At 34.2% G+C, this 21,547-nt stretch overlaps 1 protein-coding gene across 1 annotated transcript in view; it reads right to left on the reverse strand.

Moving 5' to 3' along the window:
• Positions 1-4,236: 4,236 nt before the first annotated feature.
• LOC110022692 (inositol-3-phosphate synthase-like) overlaps positions 4,237-21,547 on the reverse strand; it is a 42,477-nt gene continuing 25,166 nt past the window's right edge. Inside the window, 7 exon segments of the mRNA XM_020721770.1 lie at positions 4,237-4,637; positions 5,311-5,373; positions 5,487-5,675; positions 5,753-5,929; positions 6,026-6,141; positions 6,243-6,469; positions 11,382-11,629. Of these exon segments, the coding sequence (XP_020577429.1) occupies positions 4,518-4,637; positions 5,311-5,373; positions 5,487-5,675; positions 5,753-5,929; positions 6,026-6,141; positions 6,243-6,469; positions 11,382-11,629 (1,140 nt within the window). The 3' untranslated portion in view covers positions 4,237-4,517.

The following is a 21,547-nucleotide window of genomic DNA, read 5'->3' on the forward strand; positions in this document are numbered from 1 at the left end:
TTCCTCGTTAGTCGACTTATTAAATACGATTAAATTGACTTTTTAGGTACAATTACATGCAGGCCACCCGAAACGTACTATTTACAAATCTATCCCAAACTTCAGTCCATTTTTTTTTTCAAATTCTCAAATATCAAAATTAAACTTCGACCCATATTTTTTATTTTTGTTAAATTCACAATAATTTGATTCATTCGAAAATATCAATGTTATCATATGATGTGTATGCATATAATAAAATTAGATGGATTTTAATATATTAATATATCAATATCAAAACTAATAATTTCTTAAACAACACCTACAACTTCTCAAATTGTCCACCTTAGGAGTTCAAGGGATATTTACATAGATGCCGCCCAATATAGATGTATTTACGGATTTAACAACTAATGACTGAATGCGTGGGGAGGGACGGGGCAAGGCGGGGGCAAGTCTAGAAGCGAAGACTGTGTGGATTGAGAGTACATGCGGATCATAGTATTCGGATAGCACTGCACATCAATATCATCACAATAACAGCGTAATACTATCAATATTACTCCAACGTCACGTTAATACCACCGATCTACACTTATCTCATCGGACACATAATATTTTTTCCAAGTTTTATGGGAATTTACATATACCGCCAATTTTTTTGTATTTACATATCTAACAACTAATTACGAAAGATTTCTAGGGGCAATTACATTCATACTGCCCAATTATTATGTATTTATATATCAAAAAATCCTAAGAGCATTTGCCAATTTATATGTATTTACATATCTAACACCTAAATTTTATTTTTACATTTACACAAATCAAATTTTTGTTATCATTATTTTAAATTTTATATATTATTTATTTATTATTTAATTTTGAGTCAAAATAAGCCAAACGTTTTTGAACAAAAGTTTGTTCATATTCAACTATTTTAATTCCTTTTTTTTTTTGTTTGGTTATATAATCAATTGGGTGAGATTGATATTTTTTCATTCTCGTTCGATTGCATGACAGTTGAATAAAATAAAGAGAGCATTAGAGAAACACTATAACACTCGCCCATAATTCTTCCCATGATTGTCGACAGTAAGGAGGTGTCGTCAATATTTGAGAATTTCATTGTGATATTATACTCTTTTTGTTTTGCTCGACTTCAAAGAAGGAGGTAATTGATCATTTGAACGCTAGATTGTGGTAGATTCTTCCTCTCTTAAGCCTATAAGCTCTGAGATAAGCTTATTGTACACCAAAAATGTGTCAGCATGTATCTCGAGACAACGTAACGGTTCATATCAAAAGATATAGAAAGAGGATCAACTCCTGATGAAAATTCATAAGGTCTCACGAATTCAGCCGACCAAAGGTAATCCCAGCTGACTAATAGTGGCCCAACCAACTAAAGGGCTGACGACTGCTTGAATGTTTGCAGACCGACCGAAGGCTAGTCAGACGACCAAAGGGCAACTCAAGCCAATAAGGGACAGACATTCACGCCAACTACCAGACAAAAGTCCAATTTCTCTAACGATCTAACAAGTATCAATACAAAGCTCTCTTGATGTCTCTCATAAACGTCACCTAAAGATCATCAAAGACCAATAATCAAGCAAGTAGACCAGAAAGCATACCGGCCATCCCACTAAGATCCAACCAGCTTCCCAAAGCGAAAATCGACAAAAACCAACTCAGTCGACTTACCCAAAGTCTTGATGACCAGAAGGTATTATCATGCAAAAAAGACCAGAATACCCTTTACAGCCCTTCCAAAGGAGAGATAAAACATGTAATTTTATATTTTATTCTTCTATCTTCTATAAATAGAATGATCATATCTTGTATTAAAGACTTTTGAGCTCTTCTCTTTAGACACCTCTCATGTGGGGATTTTCTATCTCCATTTCCTTTATAACATCTACTTTCAATATAATAAATGGATTGCAGAGCCCTCGAATACCCTAGTTTGCTCTAGAGGGGCAAGTCGTTGTGCACTCTCTCTACCTCCCTACTGCTCAATTCCTTGGGCATCCCACACAGGAGAAATCTAGACTCAACACTTACATGTTTAATCACTTTCTTTTTTTATACTACATGTTTAATCACTTTCTTTTTTTATACTACATTCTTGGTAGTTATAATTTGATCTCCTTAGTTGGATATTTATTAATTCTCATGTTCTCAGTAAATTGTGATAAGAGGACAACTCACAATTAAGATGAAAAATTAGAGCTAAGATTTACAATCATGAACCACATGACTATTGTTTTGAGTCTGATTGCTTATCTTTGAAATAATTACTTAATAATTTAAATATAGATATTGGCATTTGAAACAATAGATTCAAAATAATACTACTTAAATTTACTATTTTGATGACCACATTCAAAGTAATAATAATCATACCTACAATCTGAATTGAAAAATAAAAATACTACGATAGGATGTTAGTAAAATAATAATTTTAAGTCAATGGACTATAAAGATCTACTATAGGATCTTAGAGCAATTCATTCTATTTTTATTGATTAGAAAGGTAGGGCTATTTGAATATTGCTTAGAAAAACAAATGAGTGTTAAAAGGATAAAATAAGATTTCAAAGCTCTTGCTATGAAAGAATGCTTGTGATAGTATTGGTTTTTCGTACTAAAAGAATGTTTTGAGAACAAACTAAAGAAATGTTTGTGATAGTCTAGGTTATGAGGGTACGCTAAAATAAGTAAAAAATACAATTACAAAGTTGGGTATGCCTTTTTTTTCTTGCCAAAATAAATTTTGCAACAGACTTCGACAAGAACTAAGGTAATTGTTAATGAAAAAATATATTTAACTCCAATTTTCTCATATCAAACTTCTTAGAGAGAAAAATCCAATGAATCAAGATCAATTAATTTTAACATCATTTAGGCACAAAGGCACAAGAGAAACTTTCAATTGAATTTGTGTATTTGAAAATTCTAACTTTCTATTGTCAGCAATTATCATCATCAACTATGTTGGTTAATCCAACCATTATTATTTAACTATCATCACTCGGTGTACATCACTCAAACGCCTTGACTCAACCATGATTACTTGGCCATCATTTTCTTATCAATGTTGCCCAACTAAAATTACCCAATCATTTTTATCCAATTATCTTTACCTTTCAGTGCTTCTCCACTAATCTCTACTGTATACACACAAAAACAAACCAGCCTTCTTGCACTCACCTCCCTTCCATTAAAGTAAAGCGGCAACCTTTCATAATTGAACTTAAATGACAGATTATTTTGATTAAATTAGACCCCAAAATTTGTTGACATCTTTGTTTTAATCAACATAAAACTTTGATATTTTGCATCTTCTTTATTTATCCAGGATAAATTTAAATTTAAATATTTAGCTCTGCGCTCGACTAAAATGTCCGATGTAATAATTTTAACTTTAAATATAAGATCCTATGCCACCAATAGTATGATAAGAACTCTTTTATTGAGGAAAAAAATATTACATCAGTACTACACACGTAAAAGTAGCGTGCGTAGCCAATAAAATCATGTCACGACATCCCGCACGATAGAGAAAAAAAAATAACACAGTAGCACAGGGAATATTCCCTCCTATGTTATTCATGTGTTATTGTGTGTTATTCATGTGTTATTGATGTGTTATTGTGTTGTTATAACACCAATAATATTCTCATGACATAATAAGACATGAATAACACAATAACACCTGAATAACACGGAGAATATTTCCAACAGAGAAAAAAACAACGCAGTAATACGGGAGAATATTCTTCCCAGTGTTATTCATATGTTATTGTGTTATTATAACACCAGGAATATTCCCATGACACAATAACACATAATAACACAATAACACATGAATAACACACAATAACACATGAATAACATAAGGAGAATATTCTCAATGTTACTGCATCGTTTTTTTTTTGTCGCGCGGGGTGTCGTGACGTGATATCATTGGCTACGCACGTTACTCTACGTGTACTGATGTAATATTTTTTTTTCTTTATTGAGGTGGCCATTACATACATACAACACAACGATCATATATTTACATATCTAATACGAAAAGTTTGTTAAGTGCACATATGCCACTCATATAATTAACATCACATCAATCAATTACCAACTTCATAAAAATGAATACAACTAAAGATGTTATATATATATATATATATATATATGTAAACACATAAGAATTGTGCGGTATGCTACGTAAATTTACCAAATTGTTTTTGGCGCTGAAGCTATAAATAATAAAAGGATTTAATATTAGTAGAAAAAGTCACGCATTATTGTTATAAGAGAGCTACTAGCGGCTCGCACAGGTTTCCGCACTTGAATTGAAAAACAGAATCATAAGATTTGAACACAAGTTGATTTACCATAATCACCGGGAGTCGACAACAATTACATATTATATAATAATTGGAAGAAGAAAAATGGGGTAGAGAACCAAATCTGCAATCTTATAGTTCCGCCACTCATATAGCCTTCAGTTCTCCGACCCTTTTCAGGAAGTCTCACTTGTACTCCAGAATCATATTGTTTTCTGGAGCCAGGCCAATGCAAGCCCTCAGTATGTTCTCCAGCATAGCCCTCTGTTTTGAGAGGGCGTTCACCACAGGTGTGCCGGGTGGAACCTGTTACAACATAGCAAAGCAACAACACGATGAATTTTTGGTGATCAGAAGTAGGGGTGTAACTGAGCTAAGCTGACTCATGAGCCGGCTCCGGCTCAGATCGAAAAGTGGCTCGTGAGCTGAGCTCAATGAGCTAATAAGCCAAGCGCAAGCCAACCTTGATTCGACTCGTTAGCTCATGTGCATGCTCGTTTAAAAAACAATTAGGGAAATTTATGCACATAGCACACATTTCTCATTTATTTACATATCTAACACCTAAATTTACATATTTACATAAATAGAACTTAGGGTGTTTTAAACCTATGTATGAAAAGGTGTATTTCACTTCTAAAAAGTGGAAATGGTGCTGTTTTTTTATGTGATATTAAGGATTTGAGTGTTTTATGTGTAAATATGAAAGTTTGGGTGTTGAGATATGTTAATAAATGAGAATTGTGTGCTATGAAATAATTAATATAAAATATACTCAAATATATATTAAAAACCATAATTTTTTTAAAATTATTAATAGTGTTTAAAAACAATATATTGTATTTTATATTAAGTATCTTTTCTTTCTCCTAATTATTCATTCTATTTGTAATTTTATTATAACACTAATTCGAATTAATATTGTCATATGTCTTTCATAATAAAGAAGCCCAGTCCTAGAATTAACAATAAAACGTACAAGAGGAGCTTTAGTCAGGTAGCTCAGTATGGTTGCCACAGGATGGAAGGAATGGAACTTTCCCTGCAAAACCAAATTGCAAAATACACCTTTAGCTCTTAAACATTTCAGCATTCATTAGCTACATTACAGATTAAAAGTAGAAGAATATGTTCAAATTAAGAGATTTCACAAACCTCCCCCTCAGCCTTGAACTGAATTCTGGAGCTAAGCTCAGCCAGGAGCACCAAATCAAGAATTATAGGTGCAGCAAGTAGTGAGTCCTCGCAGGTGTTGTGAATAACGATCGTGTTTTTCCCACCCATGAAGATCTCGGAGGTATACTCGTCCATCGCCCTTTTGCTATCCCCAACATAAGGCACATACTGAGACAAGTCCACAAAATAATTAGGTATTGAAGCTTGAATACAACTACTTTGAAAAGGCTACTACTTCCAAGTACCTTTATGACAACGACATGGTCGGGATGCTCCCCTGGTTGATAGAGGATTTCGTTGCTCGTAACCATATCATCGACGACATTGCTCTTCGAGATCTCTTTTGAACGAAATGTTTGTGGTGCAGAGAGGTTCATGCCATCGTTGTTACCAAGATGGTTGTAGCTAACAATGGAGGTTGGCTGGTTGAAGAGAAACATATTTTATGTTAAATATTTTACATAAAAGATTTCTTTATTTTATATAGCATGGGATAAATATAGGATTAGTGCTTTCACCTTGATCCCTGCACCGACAAGAAAATCAACGAGGACGGATTTCATCTTTGTTTGCCCGCTCTTGAAGTCATCTCCTCCAATAAGACTGTTCCTCTGAATGGCAAAATCAATAAGTCCTGGAGAGAAATGAAAAGAAAGAACAAAATTAGATGTTATCAAATCCTTTCTCACGATACAGAAATGACCAATAAGCATCGAAAATTGTTTGCGTAATTACCAGGCACGAAGGTGTTTTGTGGGCTTCCATTGATGAATGGAATGTTCTCCATGACGCAGGCAACAGCATACAAGGTGGATGGGGAGATCTCAGTCTCATTTCTTTCCAATGATGCAAGGAGATTCTCAGTGGTGTCATTGAGGCCAACCATCACATTGCTGTACCTCTCAGTGTTTGCAGTCCAAAGAACAACGACTTTATCGACATTGTTCTTATCCTTGAACTCCCTAACACAAAACATTTGGCAGAAACCTTCATTAATATCGTGAATTTATCTGGACTGATCTATGCACAAACTATTAGATATATAACATCAATTAAATCTTATTATTTCTTATTTTTTTATTTTATTATGTTCTATTCCTTTCCTATTTACTTAATTTTGTTTTAGTTCTTTCCTTTTGTAATTAAGTTTAAATAGCCCATGTTGCTCAAGTCACAAATTTGACATGATATCAGAGTCGGGTTCTATCCTAGTCGTTGGCTCTTCTAGTAGGGTTTTACTACTGCCGGTTCCACCTTCAACAATTCTCCACAGAGCCTTTCTCCCGCGAGCTTGAACCTTGGATCGAATTAGGATACTTCCACGTTGCAATATCACTATCTGAACCTGCGAGCTTGCCGTCGATCACAGGTTCTGCAGCATTACAGTCAGGGCACCAACTAAGGTCTGTAGTGGGATACTCGTTGGCGAGAAAAAGAAGCAACTTTATCTCCGAGAGGATCGGCTTAAAATTCTAAAAAACGTGTCGTGAATCCTATCTCCCTTGAAATCCCGTCTCCCATGAGGAAGCTCCTTTCCTGCACATTCTTGCAACTTTCCTGTAGGAAAAACAGCTTTTTACTATTTTCTGCAGCTTTCCTGTCCCGCAGTGCAGCTTTTTGCAGCAATCCAACAGGATCTTTCCCGGCCAGCTGTCCTCCACCTGCAGCAGTCGAACTTTCATGCAGCTTTCATGCACAGCCTTACTGCAGCTATCCGTGAGCCGAATCCATCAATGTGTTGGATTCACAGCCACACTTCTTTCCGTTCAGCCGGAATCATCTCGAGTTCTGCTCAACCCTCATGTACTGTCGCTCCACTTGTATTTAGTGTCACAAACCCAACTACACTCGAGACAAGTGTTGGAAACTCCACGATAAGCCGGCTCACAAACCATCGGCCAAATCCTCTACTAGCAAGGGTTTCACAGTGATCGTCGAGCCTACCACGGATGAACCGAATCATACCTAAAACATCCCATAATCCTCTAAATCCCTGAAAAGCCAGATGAAGCAATTGATCAGCTTATTAGAGCCCATCAAGTTTCTACAGATGCGTTGACCTCCCACGTCCGAAAGATACTCTTCCCATGGCTTTCACGATTTATTCTTTCTCTAGTCCATGGATCACATGATTAAATGCTCACAAGTTTTTTCGACCTACTATCCGTGCTCGGGAAAGATACCGTCAAAATTTTCGATGGCTCTTGTAGTTTCATTGTTGGTAAATGGTCGGTTATACTGATAACTGATCTAACTCTGAAGTCTGTTTTACATGTTCTACAGTGGTAATGTAATTTGTTATCTGTCACCAAGTTAACAAATGATAATGATTGCATTGCTAATCTCTCTTATCATATTTGTGTTTTTCAGGATCGTCGTTCAGAGAGGATGAAAAGAATTGTTAAGAGGGTAGCTAGAGTACAACTTTCAAGAAAATAACATGGAAAATCTAGACATCTCTCACGTTTAGATCATCCTAGTTTCCAATATTCAAAAAAATTTCATGTTTTGATGTTTTCTAAAAGCCCTTCTAATTTCTATAATGAGACATGTCAGTTAACCAAACATCATTGGGTCCATTTTACTCATCCCATACTTACACTCCTTCCGAACCTTTCTCCCTCATTCACAGAGACCTAAAGTGACTTTCTCGCACTCCCAGCTACACCAATAAAAGGTAGGTCATAACTTTGATTGAGGATTACAATTGAATGACATGAGTCTACATTTTAAAAGACAAATCGGAAGTTGATGTCACCTTCCAAAACGTCAACACCTTCATTTTAACTCAATTCAAATCTACTATTCAGCTCCTTCAGACTGACAATAATCATAATTTTTTTAATTCTATTTTGGGTGAATTCTCTCCACCATAGCTCTCGTACGGATACTCAATAAAATGGAGGGAAAACGAGAGAAAAAACTGCCACCTCCACGACGTTGCTCACTCAATCCAATGTTCTGAAATATTTTTGGAACAAAGTCATTCTCACTGTCACCTATCTCATTAATAAAGTCTCGTCTAAAATTCACAAGTTCTGAACCTCCTTAGTCGTTCTAATGTCATGCTTCCCAACTAATAGGAGCTTCTCCACATTATACCCCAAGATTTTTTGATGCACTGTCTTTGTTTGGAACACTGCCCCCAATAAGAGAAAATTTAATCTCAGATCCATAAAATGTATCTTCCTTGGGTACTCCGCCACTCAAAAGGAGTATCGGTGTCTTGACTCTACCACAAACAAAATCTATCTGAGTGTTGATATATCATTCTTTGAAAGTGTTCCCTATTTTCTGAGCTAAGCACCAAGTGAGGGTGAGCTTGGGTTCTTAGACATTATCCCTTATCCTACTCCTATGGATGTTTCCCCCATTGTTCCCTCCACTGAATAGTCCCCTGTCCCGGTGAGTGCTATCCCGATGAGTGCACCATCTCCTCCCACTATTTGTGTCTACACTTGACGCACTCGTTATAATACTCATACTCTAGAACCCACTACCTCCTTACAGGACCTTGACTCCACTTTGGGTGACATCCTCAGCACGACCCCTCCTTTAAATGAGGTGAACTCTTCGAGTAAGTTATGCAATCAGATATGCTCCCTCTATTCTATGATAAAATATGTCTCTTTTCGCAATTTATCACCGACCTACAAAGCATTTACCACTGCCCTGACGGATTAACAGATCTCAACTACTATTGAGGTTGCTCTTACTAATCAAGCCTAGAAAATGACAATAATGGAGGAAATAAGCGCCCTTCAGGGGAACCATACATGTGACCTCGTTGATCTTCCTCAGGGTAAGAAAGCGATGGGGTGCCAATGAATTTTCAACACCAAGTTTAACTCTGATCGATCATTTGAACGCAACAAGACATTATTGGTTACCAAAGGGTACTCACAAACTTACGGAGTTGACTATAAGAAGACATTTGCTCCAGTGGCCAAGTTAAACACTATTTGGGTCATGTTGTTCCTTGCAGGAACAACATGAATGTCAAGAATGCGTTGACTTGTCTCTCCCAGGGTGCGAAAGTGCAGGCTGCGGAAGTCTCTCTATGGGCTAAATCAGTCTCCCAAGGTCTGGTTTGACAAGTTCACAAAGATAGTCATGGGTCATGGCTTTACTCAGGATCAATTGGACCACACTCTTCCTCCGACATTCCTTCAAAGGCAAGATAGCTATCCTTATTGTCTATATTGACGATATTCTTCTTACAGGCAATGATCTCCCAGTATTAGAGTTCTTAAAAGACATTCTTGCTAAGTCCTTTGACATGAAGGATTTGAGATCTCTAAGGAACTTCTTAGGCATGAAAGTGGCTCGATCAACTTGGAGCATTTGCCTATCACTATGCAAATATGTGATTGACCTTTTAAAAGAGTACAACCTTCTGTGCAAACCGGTGGTTGTCCCAATGGATTCCAATTAAAAATTATCTGACATTCTTAATATTGTATATGTCAACAAAACTTACTACCAGCGCCTTGTGCGAAAACTCATCTATCTTGCCCATACTCGCCCAGACATATGTCACACAATTGATATAGTCAGTTAATTAATGCATGATCCCTTTGAGCACCATCTCCAAGCTGTCCACCGGATTCTCCACTATTTAAAAGGTACACCGGGCTTAGGTTTAATTTTTCTCTCGTCACACCTCTCAGTCTATTGTTGTTTATATAGATGTTGTTGGGTCGGGTCGATTCATGTCGTCATTCCACCTCGGAGTATTCATCATTTGCATGGGAAAGTTTGGTCACATGGAAATATAAAAAACAGTTTTTGGCTGCTCAGAACAGTGCAGAAGCTGAATTCTGGTCCATGACCTTGGGGATTTATGAAGCCCTCTAATTATGCATCTTGCTCTATGGCCAACCTCCATCCAGCTGCAACTATTACGTGATAATAAAACCGCCACATTGCTCACAATCTAGTTCAACATGATCGTACCAAACATGTGGAGATTAACAAACGCTCCATTAAGAAAAACATTGTCTCCAAGGAAATTTGTGCGTCTTTTGTACCCTCCAGTGGTCTACTAGCGGAAATCCCCATCAAGAATCTTCCTCGACCTTTGTTCGATTACTTCAATCCAAGTTGAACATGATTGACATCTATGCTTCAACTTGAGGGGGAGTCTTAGATTTATAACGATAATTAAATTCCTAGACGTTAATATTTATTATTTATTGCTTATTAGTTCATTATTTCTTTTTTTTTTTTTACTTTTTTCTTTCTTATTCCTTTCCTATTTATTTTATTCTGTTTTATTTCTTTACTTTGTTGAGCCTATTGTAATTGGGATTAAATACCCTTATTCTATCAATAAAATCATGTTGCTCAAGTCACAAATTTGCACAAACTATATTGCATTCTCTCATCTAGTTTGGGGCATTATAAAGTATAGCTAAGAAATCATGATGATCATATTAATCACACGGGGTGTTTTATTTGCCATGATTTGTATGCATCATTTGAGAAAAATTCCAACATTTATTTACACCAAAGTTTCATCATATAAAATTTATTAGATCTATCATTTGATTGGCTATAGCTAAAAATCAAAATTAAGTCTGAACTCCACAAACTCCCTCAGACTCCCTTCAAATGTAACTGATTTTAATTTCAATACAAGTAAAAGAAATGAAATATTAGTTCCTCCACCTAAATCTCTAATTACAACCAAAACGTTTCATTTACTTTGTTGGGACATTTGCTTGAACAAACAACCTCATGCTCATAATCAAAAGGTTGGCTGGTATAATGACAAGTAAACTTAGAAGGATTTAACCAGCAACAGTCAGATTAACAAATAATCAATGAGAACACTGGAGAGCACGCAAAAGATAGTGAATAAAAACAATATACCTAATATCCTTAATAACTTGTTGGACTTGCTCACTCTTGGTTCCTTTGATGACATTGTTGGCACGGGAATCTTGATTGGCGGCGATGAAATCTGGATCGTAGATACCAGGAAGAGGAACCATGGATTCCATGTAAGGCCTAAGTTGCTTCTGAAGATCAATGTCCAAGACCCTGGCTCTAGTCATCGAATCTGCTAGGTTAAGGTTGCTTATGTCCCATCCTCCAAACACAATTTCATCTGGGTTCACCTAAATCAATAAAAAAAATCAAATTATTTATTTAGACAACAATCTATCATCCCAAATACTGAATCACATTCCACTTATGTAACGGTTTGATTGGTAAAAAAAGTGTTAAAATTAGAACAAATACAGAAATAAGTAGAATGTCAATTTTTTGTCCCAAGATTTCAATCTTAAGTTTCATAGTTCTTGGATTTCTCTACAAGCCACTTTGGTTCTTATTTGCTTAGTTAGTTGAGCTTTTAAAGATATGACTTATCTTCAGTTTTGTTACTCGGTTGAGATTTTGCAGTTAGGTGCAGTTTGGGATCAAATTAAATTTTTATTTCCTATTTTAATTTTATAATATTTTTTTTATTTTTTGTTTTGAAACAAAACATGTTGGACATATTTAATTAATTATGCTTGTTTTAAAAACACTCAAAACATCTAAAAATTATTTTGAGTGTTTTAAAATTCATGTTAATTTATTTTTATAAACAAAAAATAAAATTGTATAAAATCGCAATAAATAAATATGTTTTTAAAAATAAAAGTAAAAACAAAAAACAAAATTGATCTCAAATAAGCCCTTAAATATTCATGTTTGATATTATATAAATACTTTGAAATAGCTAAGTTACATGAGCAAGATATTCCAGCAGTATTGCTTTTCAAGTTCTTAAGAACTTTATGCTTGAGAGTTCTAGGCAGTTTTTACATTTGATCGTTTTTTTAATACTTGGTAAGGGCGGTTTTTTGGCCTAAGTAGAAAGATCTTCAGAGTTGGCTGAAGCCCGTTGAAAAGACCTATGTAAACGATATAAGGTGTACATGTATAAAATCAAGCGAGTAATGTAATAATTAGGCATAAAATAAAATATCCACACACATGCTATATTAGACAATTAAATCACTAAACGCCAAGACTAAACAAACAATTGCCAAAAGATATGAAAGGTTATATAAAGATATATGCTAAATGTAAGAGTAAATACAATTTCGAGCACAAATAATTAAATTTACTTGATCAAAATGGCTTATGAGCATGTAAGGCATGACTCACCACATAAGCAATTAAACTAACGAACTGTAAAATTATGTAAATTTTGGTTAAAGAGTAATGACAATGCTATTATTATGTGATTTTCCACCCATTTTACTTACGTTTATCGCTAAGCAAAGTTTTGCTCAGGATTCCACTAAAATCCTCCATTTTTAAAATAAGTCAGTCTCCTTCATGGTGGATAGGTAGAGTACTCTACACAACGTTTTCCTACTACAAACGAGCACAACGATAAAGCCTATCCCTACGGACTAGGCAAACATAAATCCTATATACAAATAATTTTACCTCAAAAATTCTTTCAATATTTTGGTGGTATATAATTCTAGCACTAAAATATCAAGAGCACACAATCTTTCATATTCATTGTATAAAATACAATGCAAACTATATTATTACTCATGGAAAGAAATTGGCTTTAAAAAATATTATATAAAATAAACACCTGATTTCTTCTTTAGAGACACCTTAAAATGTTCTTACAATAAAATCAAAAGAACTGTCATAATCTTCTTAGCTTTCATCTCATTTTATGAAGTATTTATAAAGTGTTGAATGCATATGAAATACTATAAAAAAATTCAAGAAAGCCAAAAAAATTCTAAAAATCATACAAAAATGAGCTCCAATGGCTACTTATATTTCTCCAATAAACATTCGTATGAACCTTCATCAAGTAAATTTTCACAAAAATAGCTTTAATTTGGTGATACTAATAGCAAGTCAATGGTCTCGAGTCTATGTAACTAGGACAGCTTTCATCCATAAGCTTTTACAGTGCATTTCTACATACAAAACAAGAAAGCTCTCATCTGTTTTTTGGAATGCTTCATAATGATTTGCATTTAACAATTAAATATAATCTACAATAATCTCTACTAATGCTACATACAAAACAAAAAGGCCTTCATCTCTTTTAACCTAATCCTTTAGAATGCTTCCTTATATTTTGCATTTCAAGCTTGGATGTTACTGTACAATGATTGCTACTCAGTTTTGTACTTCATAAGACCATTAATATCTCTTAACATATGTTTTTTTATCATCAAAATTAAATAGACCTTTGATGCACACGTAATGCAAACAAACTAAGTGTGAGGGTTAAGAGTAGAACTCCCTAAACACATGTAAGTTGTGAAATAGAGAAAATTTTAAGAGAGAGGCAATCAATTAAAAATAAATTACATTACGAAATAAGAGATATCGCATAGATAAATAAAAGTTGTTAAAAATATTAGGATTGCAAAATCAAGAATGAAGGAGCCACAAGTTGAAGTAGTAAAGAAGGGAAAAAATATGCCATTAATTCATCTGTTTAATATGGAAAGAGAAGTGCTACAAATTTACGTGCTTAACAAGAAAAAAAAAATTGTAACTGATTTCTCTATCCTATTACCGAACAAGATTAAAAATTTTGGATAACAAATTTAATTTTCAAATTCTTTAAATTATTTCTAATTAATTTTGAATGTAAAAAAGTGAAAAAATAAGTTTTCTAGCCATTTCTCTTCTATATGGTATCAGACTAATGTTAGAGTTCCCTTCCAACCATTAAGTTCACATATCTATAATTTTTTTTTCCTCTTCATGTCTGGCTTTATAGCTTCCCTTCCAAAGAATCAGCATCACGAGTAGCGAAAATCATACTAAAGAAAAATTCTAGATGGGACAAACCTTGTATCTATAGAATGATGAAGATATTTCTTAAAGGAAAGAGAAAAATTTCATCGTTTTAATGATCCTTGCTAAACTCAGAATGATCCAAAATTTGTAATATGGGATAAAACATATTTTAAAACTATGTTACAATTATGGAACACAATGATACATGAAATCAACAAATAATATTTAGTCCTAACACCAACAAAGAACGCTTCAAAAGCTGTCAAGCAGATTGAAGATGTCGCCCTCATGTATGATATTAAGACAAAGCTCTTGACAAAAGTAACATTTCTATCATTGAATGCCTCAATGCAGTGAAAGTCCATTGGCTAGAACTTGACTACAACCATGATCTCAAAATAGGTATAGTAATGATGTAATGGCTCTCAAATAATTTATATAAAGAGATTGCGTGTCTGAGTTTATAGCAAAACACAATAATGAATTCAACTAAATTTGTATTTAAACCTTAATCAAACAAAACCCAATATCCATAAATAAAGACTTCTCACTCAAATATATAGGAAGAAAAAAGATGGCAATACTTGATGCTCTCAAATCTTAAACATAAATCATAAAAACCACATAACCCCAATATAAGATACTTATTGCCACCGAATCTTCAAAAAAGATGCCTAATTGCCTTTTCCCAAAACTAGCCTATGTGCAATTATGCCAAAAAAAAAGAGTATATTAAAGAGGAATATGGAAAATTTCATAAAAAACCTTGAAGTTGCGATGGAAAATAAAAAGACTAAAAAGGATAGCTTGCTTTGATGAACTAGAATGACTCAATTTAGAAGAATTTGAGAAGCTAAAAACTTCCTCAATTTTCTCGGAAAAGACATCTGGCTCAAAATAGTAAAAACTCAAACTCTTTTACTTTTAATTCTTTAACTATCAAATAGTTCTACTAAAATATAACTAATAGATTTATAATAAATTTTGCCAGCATCTTTTTAAACCGGAAAACCTTGTTCAAGCAATAAGAAAATAAAATTAGTTGATGGCTCCCTAATCACTCTTACATGTCAAGGAAAAATTTTTATTTTTCCTACCTTTACTATCAAAAATATGCCGCATACTTCTAACCCAGTAACAAATCTTCTCTCAATTCTTAAACTCAAACTCTTTTAATTTTAATTCATTAACTATCAAATAGTTCTACAAAAATATAACTAATAAATTTATAATAAATTTTGCCAGCATCTTTTTAAACCGGAAAACCTTGTTCAAGCAATAAGAAAATAAAATTAGTTGATGGCTCCCTAATAACTCTTACATGTCAAGGAAAAATTTTTATTTTTCCTACCTTTACTATCAACAATATGCCGCATACTTCTAACCCAGTAACAAATCTAAACTCGTGAAGCATCACAACTACAATGTAACATCTTTTACTAATCATTATTTATTTTAGGACTTTGCTATGCAAAGGATAATTGGGCAAGTTAGAGAAAATGATCGACTATACCTGCTTGAATAATATAACCACTTATCTCACTCCATTTCAATTATAAATAAGAATATCATTTGGAATTATCATTATAGACTAGGGTGTCTCTCTTTTGAAATCATTCGATAAATTTTTTTTTTCTTTTTATAAAAACTGATTGAAAACTTTCATTGAGAGTTATTTAAAGTTACTAATCATCATAGAATTTCATTTCAAGAAAGTGAACTATGAAATCCTTGACTATTTTCATGATATTTGAAGACATTTAAAACCCTTTACTATTTCTGCAGCTAAAGTATTTGTCACATTTTTTGATAATTATATTTGAATAACAAAATTTATCTTATCAAATAAAAATCTAATATCATTAATATTATTCCAATGATTATGTCAATGATAAAAATCAATTAGTGACAATTTCACAAAAAGTTAGGACTAATAATATCTCAAATTATTATGAAAAAATTATATATTATTTCTTAAAAAAGATAATATGCCTATAGAACTATGAAATTATTATTATTATTTTGAACCTTAAAAAAACACGCCTTTAAAAGTGCGGCAGGGTAGAGAAGTTTTGTTCAACCTAGATATACATTTTTCTTTCCTGCAAAGATATATCTAATGGATGCCACTCATATATGTCTTTAGAACTATTGAAATTTTTGTTATTATTTCAAACATTTACAGAAGATCCCAAAGACCCATATAAACCTTTAAAAGTGTGGCATGATGGAAAGGTTTTTCAACCAAGGTGTTGCATGCTCTACTCATACACATTTAGTAGTGTGATAGAAGACTCGTTTCTAGCAAAAATTCCTTGTGTATGGCCATAAATTCTTTTAGTAATATGGAGAGTTGTTCTTCTTATTAGATCTCTCTAGAGAATCTTTAAGAATTCCAAACTTGGACAAAACATCAAATGACATTAATGATAAAATAAACAAATTGGTGAACAAAACAAGTAAAACATAGGTATGCATAATGGATGCCGCACTAATATATGGCTTTAGAACAATGAAATTCTTTTTATTATTTCAAATCATTACAAAAGATCTCAAAGACCCATACAAGGCTTTCTAAGTGTGGCAGCTGGTGCATTTTCCTTCCTACAATAGCTATAGCTAATGAATGCAACTCATATGTCTTCAGAACTATAAAATTATTATTATTATTTTGAACGTTTAAAAAGATCCATACACGCCTTTAAATGTGTGGCAAAGTGGAGAGATTTTGTTCAGACTAGGTATTGCATTTTTCCCTCCTATAAAGCTAATAGCTAATGAATGTCAGTCCTATATGCCTTTAGAAATATAGAAATTTTGTTCTTATTGCAAAACTTCACAAAATATCCCAAAGATCCATATATACCTTCAAAAGTGTGAAAGAGTGGAGAGGTTTTGTTCAGCCTATGAGTTGCATGCTCCATTCTAGTCGTGTGATAGATGACTCATCTCTAGCCAAAATCCCTTGAGTATGGCCATACATTCCTTTAGTAATAAGAAAAGCTAACATGCTATTCTTATGAGATCTCTCGTGAGAGTAACTAGTAAGCTACATCAAAGTTTCTTATGAATTCAAAACTCGGGCAAAAAATCAAATGACTTGAGTGAAAACAAACAAATAGGTGAACAAAACAAGGAAAAATACACAGGTATGCCTAGTGGATGCCACTCATCTAAGCCTTCAGAACTATGAAAATTTTGTTATTATTTCGAAATGTACAAAAGAATTCAAAAACCAATACACGTCTTTAAAAGTGTGGCAGGGTTATGAGGTTTTGTTCAGCCTAGGTGTTGCAACTAATCATACACAGTTAATACTGTGATGGAAAACTCATCTCTAGCAAAAAACCCTTGTGCATGGTCATACATTCTTATAGAAATATAGTGAATGAACATGATAATCTTCTCATTAGATCTCCCATGAGAGTAACTTTTAAGCTTAGCAAAATTTCTTGTGAATTCCAAACTTGGGTAAAACATCGAATGGCATAGACAAGGACAAGAGCATAAGTAGTAGGAGAACAAAACAAGAACACACAATTATGCATAAAGTCAAAAAGACACAAGACATATAAGCCATAAAGAAATACACTTAATGCAACCTCATCATCACTGAAAAACAAAAACTTTTATAGGATCAAGGTTTAAATGAGGTTGAGTGAGACACCCCCTCTCCTTCCAATCTCAAGGTTTCATAATGTTTTAAATGACATGCAAACAGGCCTATTTATAAGGAATGGACATGTCATTGTTTGGGCATGCACTCACAATCTAAGATAGTGGCTAATAACCCCAAGTGCATGTGCTCATTCGTGTCATATGTCCGAATGTATCCATCGTTGGACTAAAAAGACCAAAGCTATAGTCAATGGATGCCCGCTCATATATGCATTTGGATTCATAGAATTTTTGTTATTATTTCAAACCTTTACAAAATATCCCAAAAGGCCCATACATGCCTTTAAAAGTGTGGCAGAGTGGGGAGTTTTTGTTTGACCTAGGTGTTGCATGCTCTATTCATACACATATATTAGCGTGATAGAAGACTTGTCTCTAGCCATAATCTCTTGTTCATGGCTAAACATTCTTTTAGTAATATAGTAGTCAGCATGGTATTCTGATCTCTCGTGAAAATGACTTGTAATCTCAGCTGAAATTTCTTACGATTTCCAAACTTTGGGCAAAACATCAAATGACATGGACAAGGACGTGCACATAAATAAACAAGTAGGCAAACAAAACAACTGAGAACACAAAGTTACACATAAACTAATAAAGACGCAAAACATATAAACCATAAAGAAATACACCTATGTGACCTTCTCAACATCACTGAAAGACAAACTTTTATCAGATCAAGTTGTAAATGAGATTGAATGAGATTCCCTCCTCCCTCATCCCTCCTCCCTCAAGGCTTCATAATGTTTTAAATGGCATGTGAAAAACTCTACTTATAAAGAACAGAAAAGCTATTGTTTGGGCATGCACATACTGCTTAAGATAATGTCTAACAACCTAGTAAATATCTACTCATACATGTCATATGTGCGAACAAGCATGTACCGCAATTCATTTTAGGTGATTGAAGCCCATGTTAAGTTGAAACTACATGATTGTGATTTGAGCATGTCGGACAACTTTTAGAAATTTGAAAATATGAAAATAATTTTTGAAATTTAATTTGATATAAGAGGTATATAGTTTAAGTTTTGAAAGTAGTATGTTTTAATTTTTGAAGAATGAGACCAAATAGATCTCATTCGTCCAATAGTTCGCATAATCGTGTCTGATACCACGAATACTACACCTTCCCGAAAGATAAGTGCAGACCTCTGCGATAGACCCAACCCTGCAAACTAAGATATTTGTGACATTCGTTTGGTTTGCAAACTTTTTATGTATGATCGACAAGTTCCCCTATCTAATACAAAGATTAAATAGGGTTTATTTTATATGGGTTCCAAGTTCCCTACAGAAGCAAACCCTTATAGTTAATTACATCTCAAATGACTGGAGTCACTTGAGAAAACTCTCGATAATGATCAGAGGTATTAGTCTTCAAGATTCTAAAGTTTAGGTTTTCACTATAGGACATGGAAAAACAAGTGAGAGTGGCTCAAATAGGAACAGTTATTTCAGGAGTTCAAAAAAAAAGAAAAGGTAGGGGATGTCATAGATCCTGAGGAGAACCCTCAGTGACTTCTCAAACTATCCTACTGTGTGGCTGCATTTTTAAAGATGATGTTATTCAATTGTTCAATTCTGCCAATTTTATTATTTACGACTTACACATAATACTCGATTTTGCAAATAGCCCGCAGAGATAAGAGGGTTTACGTCGTGTCATACGACAACCTCGGAATCTAGGTCGGGTTAGGACTTACGCTGCACAACAAGATTGTACAAGAGCCTAAAAAAAGAGTAATGATTTACGTTGTGCTGAAATACTACACCTTCCCGAAAGATAAGTGCAGACCTCTGCGATAGACCCAACCCTGCAAACTAAGATATTTGTGACATTCGTTTGGTTTGCAAACTTTTTATGTATGATCGACAAGTTCCCCTATCTAATACAAAGATTAAATAGGGTTTATTTTATATGGGTTCCAAGTTCCCTACAGAAGCAAACCCTTATAGTTAATTACATCTCAAATGACTGGAGTCACTTGAGAAAACTCTCGATAATGATCAGAGGTATTAGTCTTCAAGATTCTAAAGTTTAGGTTTTCACTATAGGACATGGAAAAACAAGTGAGAGTGGCACAAATAGGAACAGTTATTTCAGGAGTTCAAAAAAAAAGAAAAGGTAGGGGATGTCATAGATCCTGAGGAGAACCCTCAGTGACTTCTCAAACTATCCTACTGTGTGGCTGCATTTTTAAAGATGATGTTATTCAATTGTTCAATTCTGCCAATTTTATTATTTACGACTTACACATAATACTCGATTTTGCAAATAGCCCGCAGAGATAAGAGGGTTTACGTCGTGTCATACGACAACCTCGGAATCTAGGTCGGGTTAGGACTTACGCTGCACAACAAGATTGTACAAGAGCCTAAAAAAAGAGTAATGATTTACGTTGTGCTGAGCAAACTACCTCGAAGTCCTATGGGTTGTTATTATACTAGTAATGGATAATGCTAAAGATCTTCTTGCTGCTTGGCCTGAATTCATCGCCGTGCTGCCCACAAAGTTGGCTTTAAGCTCCTGTCGTCATAACAGCTCCAGGGTTTAAGTGTTTGAGATTGATGATTTGTGTTTCCCAGTTTTCGTGTCAAAAGTTGGTTTTGCTTTTTTTTCGGTTTTGATTTCAGTGCTGGTTTTGCATGCAGAATAATCAAATTGCAGGTAAATAAAAAGTACTTGAAATGTAAAATGCAGTAAAGTAAAATATTGTAGATAAACTGTAAAAGCGGTAAAAGCGTACATAGATAAACTGTAAAAGCGTACATGAGCATCTGCTACTGTTGCGTTATTAATGTTGCGAGCATAGTATGATTTGCAGGAGATTTAAATAAACTTGCAAGAAAATTAAATAAGACGAGAAAACTTAGCACAAAAATCAGAAAAAAGAGTCGTAGAAATCACAGCAAACGAAACACTTAGCCACATATGAAAGACCAGGACTGAGTGTAAGACATTGGTAAAAGTGAGGGCTTCGAGCCGGACTGTGTGCTTCCCGATCTTGAACAAGAGCTACCAGCCCGACAATCTACAGAAGGAAGTCCTTAACCTCAATCCAAGTGACTAGCCGTGAGTGACTAGCCGTGGACCTCAAATTTTCATAGAAAAATTCTTTGAATTTTCATGCAAAAATTGTTGTTTAAGTCTTTTTTATGCAGAGTTCTTTTAATCATGCAAAAGAAATTTTTATTTTATTTTTGTAAATATTTTGTAAAGCTGTGTAGTCCACAGATTAGTCACTCTAATCGTGCTAGAACTACTGACAACCTAAGAATGTCGGGGGCAACGATTCCACCAGGAATCGGTGAATAGTATCATGGATCATTCCCTCTCCCTTGTTGAAGATCCTTGAGGTGGGAGATACTATTCTAATAATCTCACTTCATATCTCTCGTTTAAACACACATAATCAATGTCGTCATCGCCCTCCCCACTTAGACCCTAGAGTTATCTTAGTCCGATGATCCATATGTGGCATTAACAAATTTTCTCAATTGCCAGAATAATTTGAGTGTAATATTCAATCTCAAATCCCGATGCAATCCCGGTGCACTGACGGTGCACTGAGTTT

Source organism: Phalaenopsis equestris, unplaced genomic scaffold (genome assembly GCF_001263595.1).
Source record: "Phalaenopsis equestris unplaced genomic scaffold, ASM126359v1 Scaffold000002, whole genome shotgun sequence".
Classification (NCBI taxonomy): domain Eukaryota; kingdom Viridiplantae; phylum Streptophyta; class Magnoliopsida; order Asparagales; family Orchidaceae; genus Phalaenopsis; species Phalaenopsis equestris.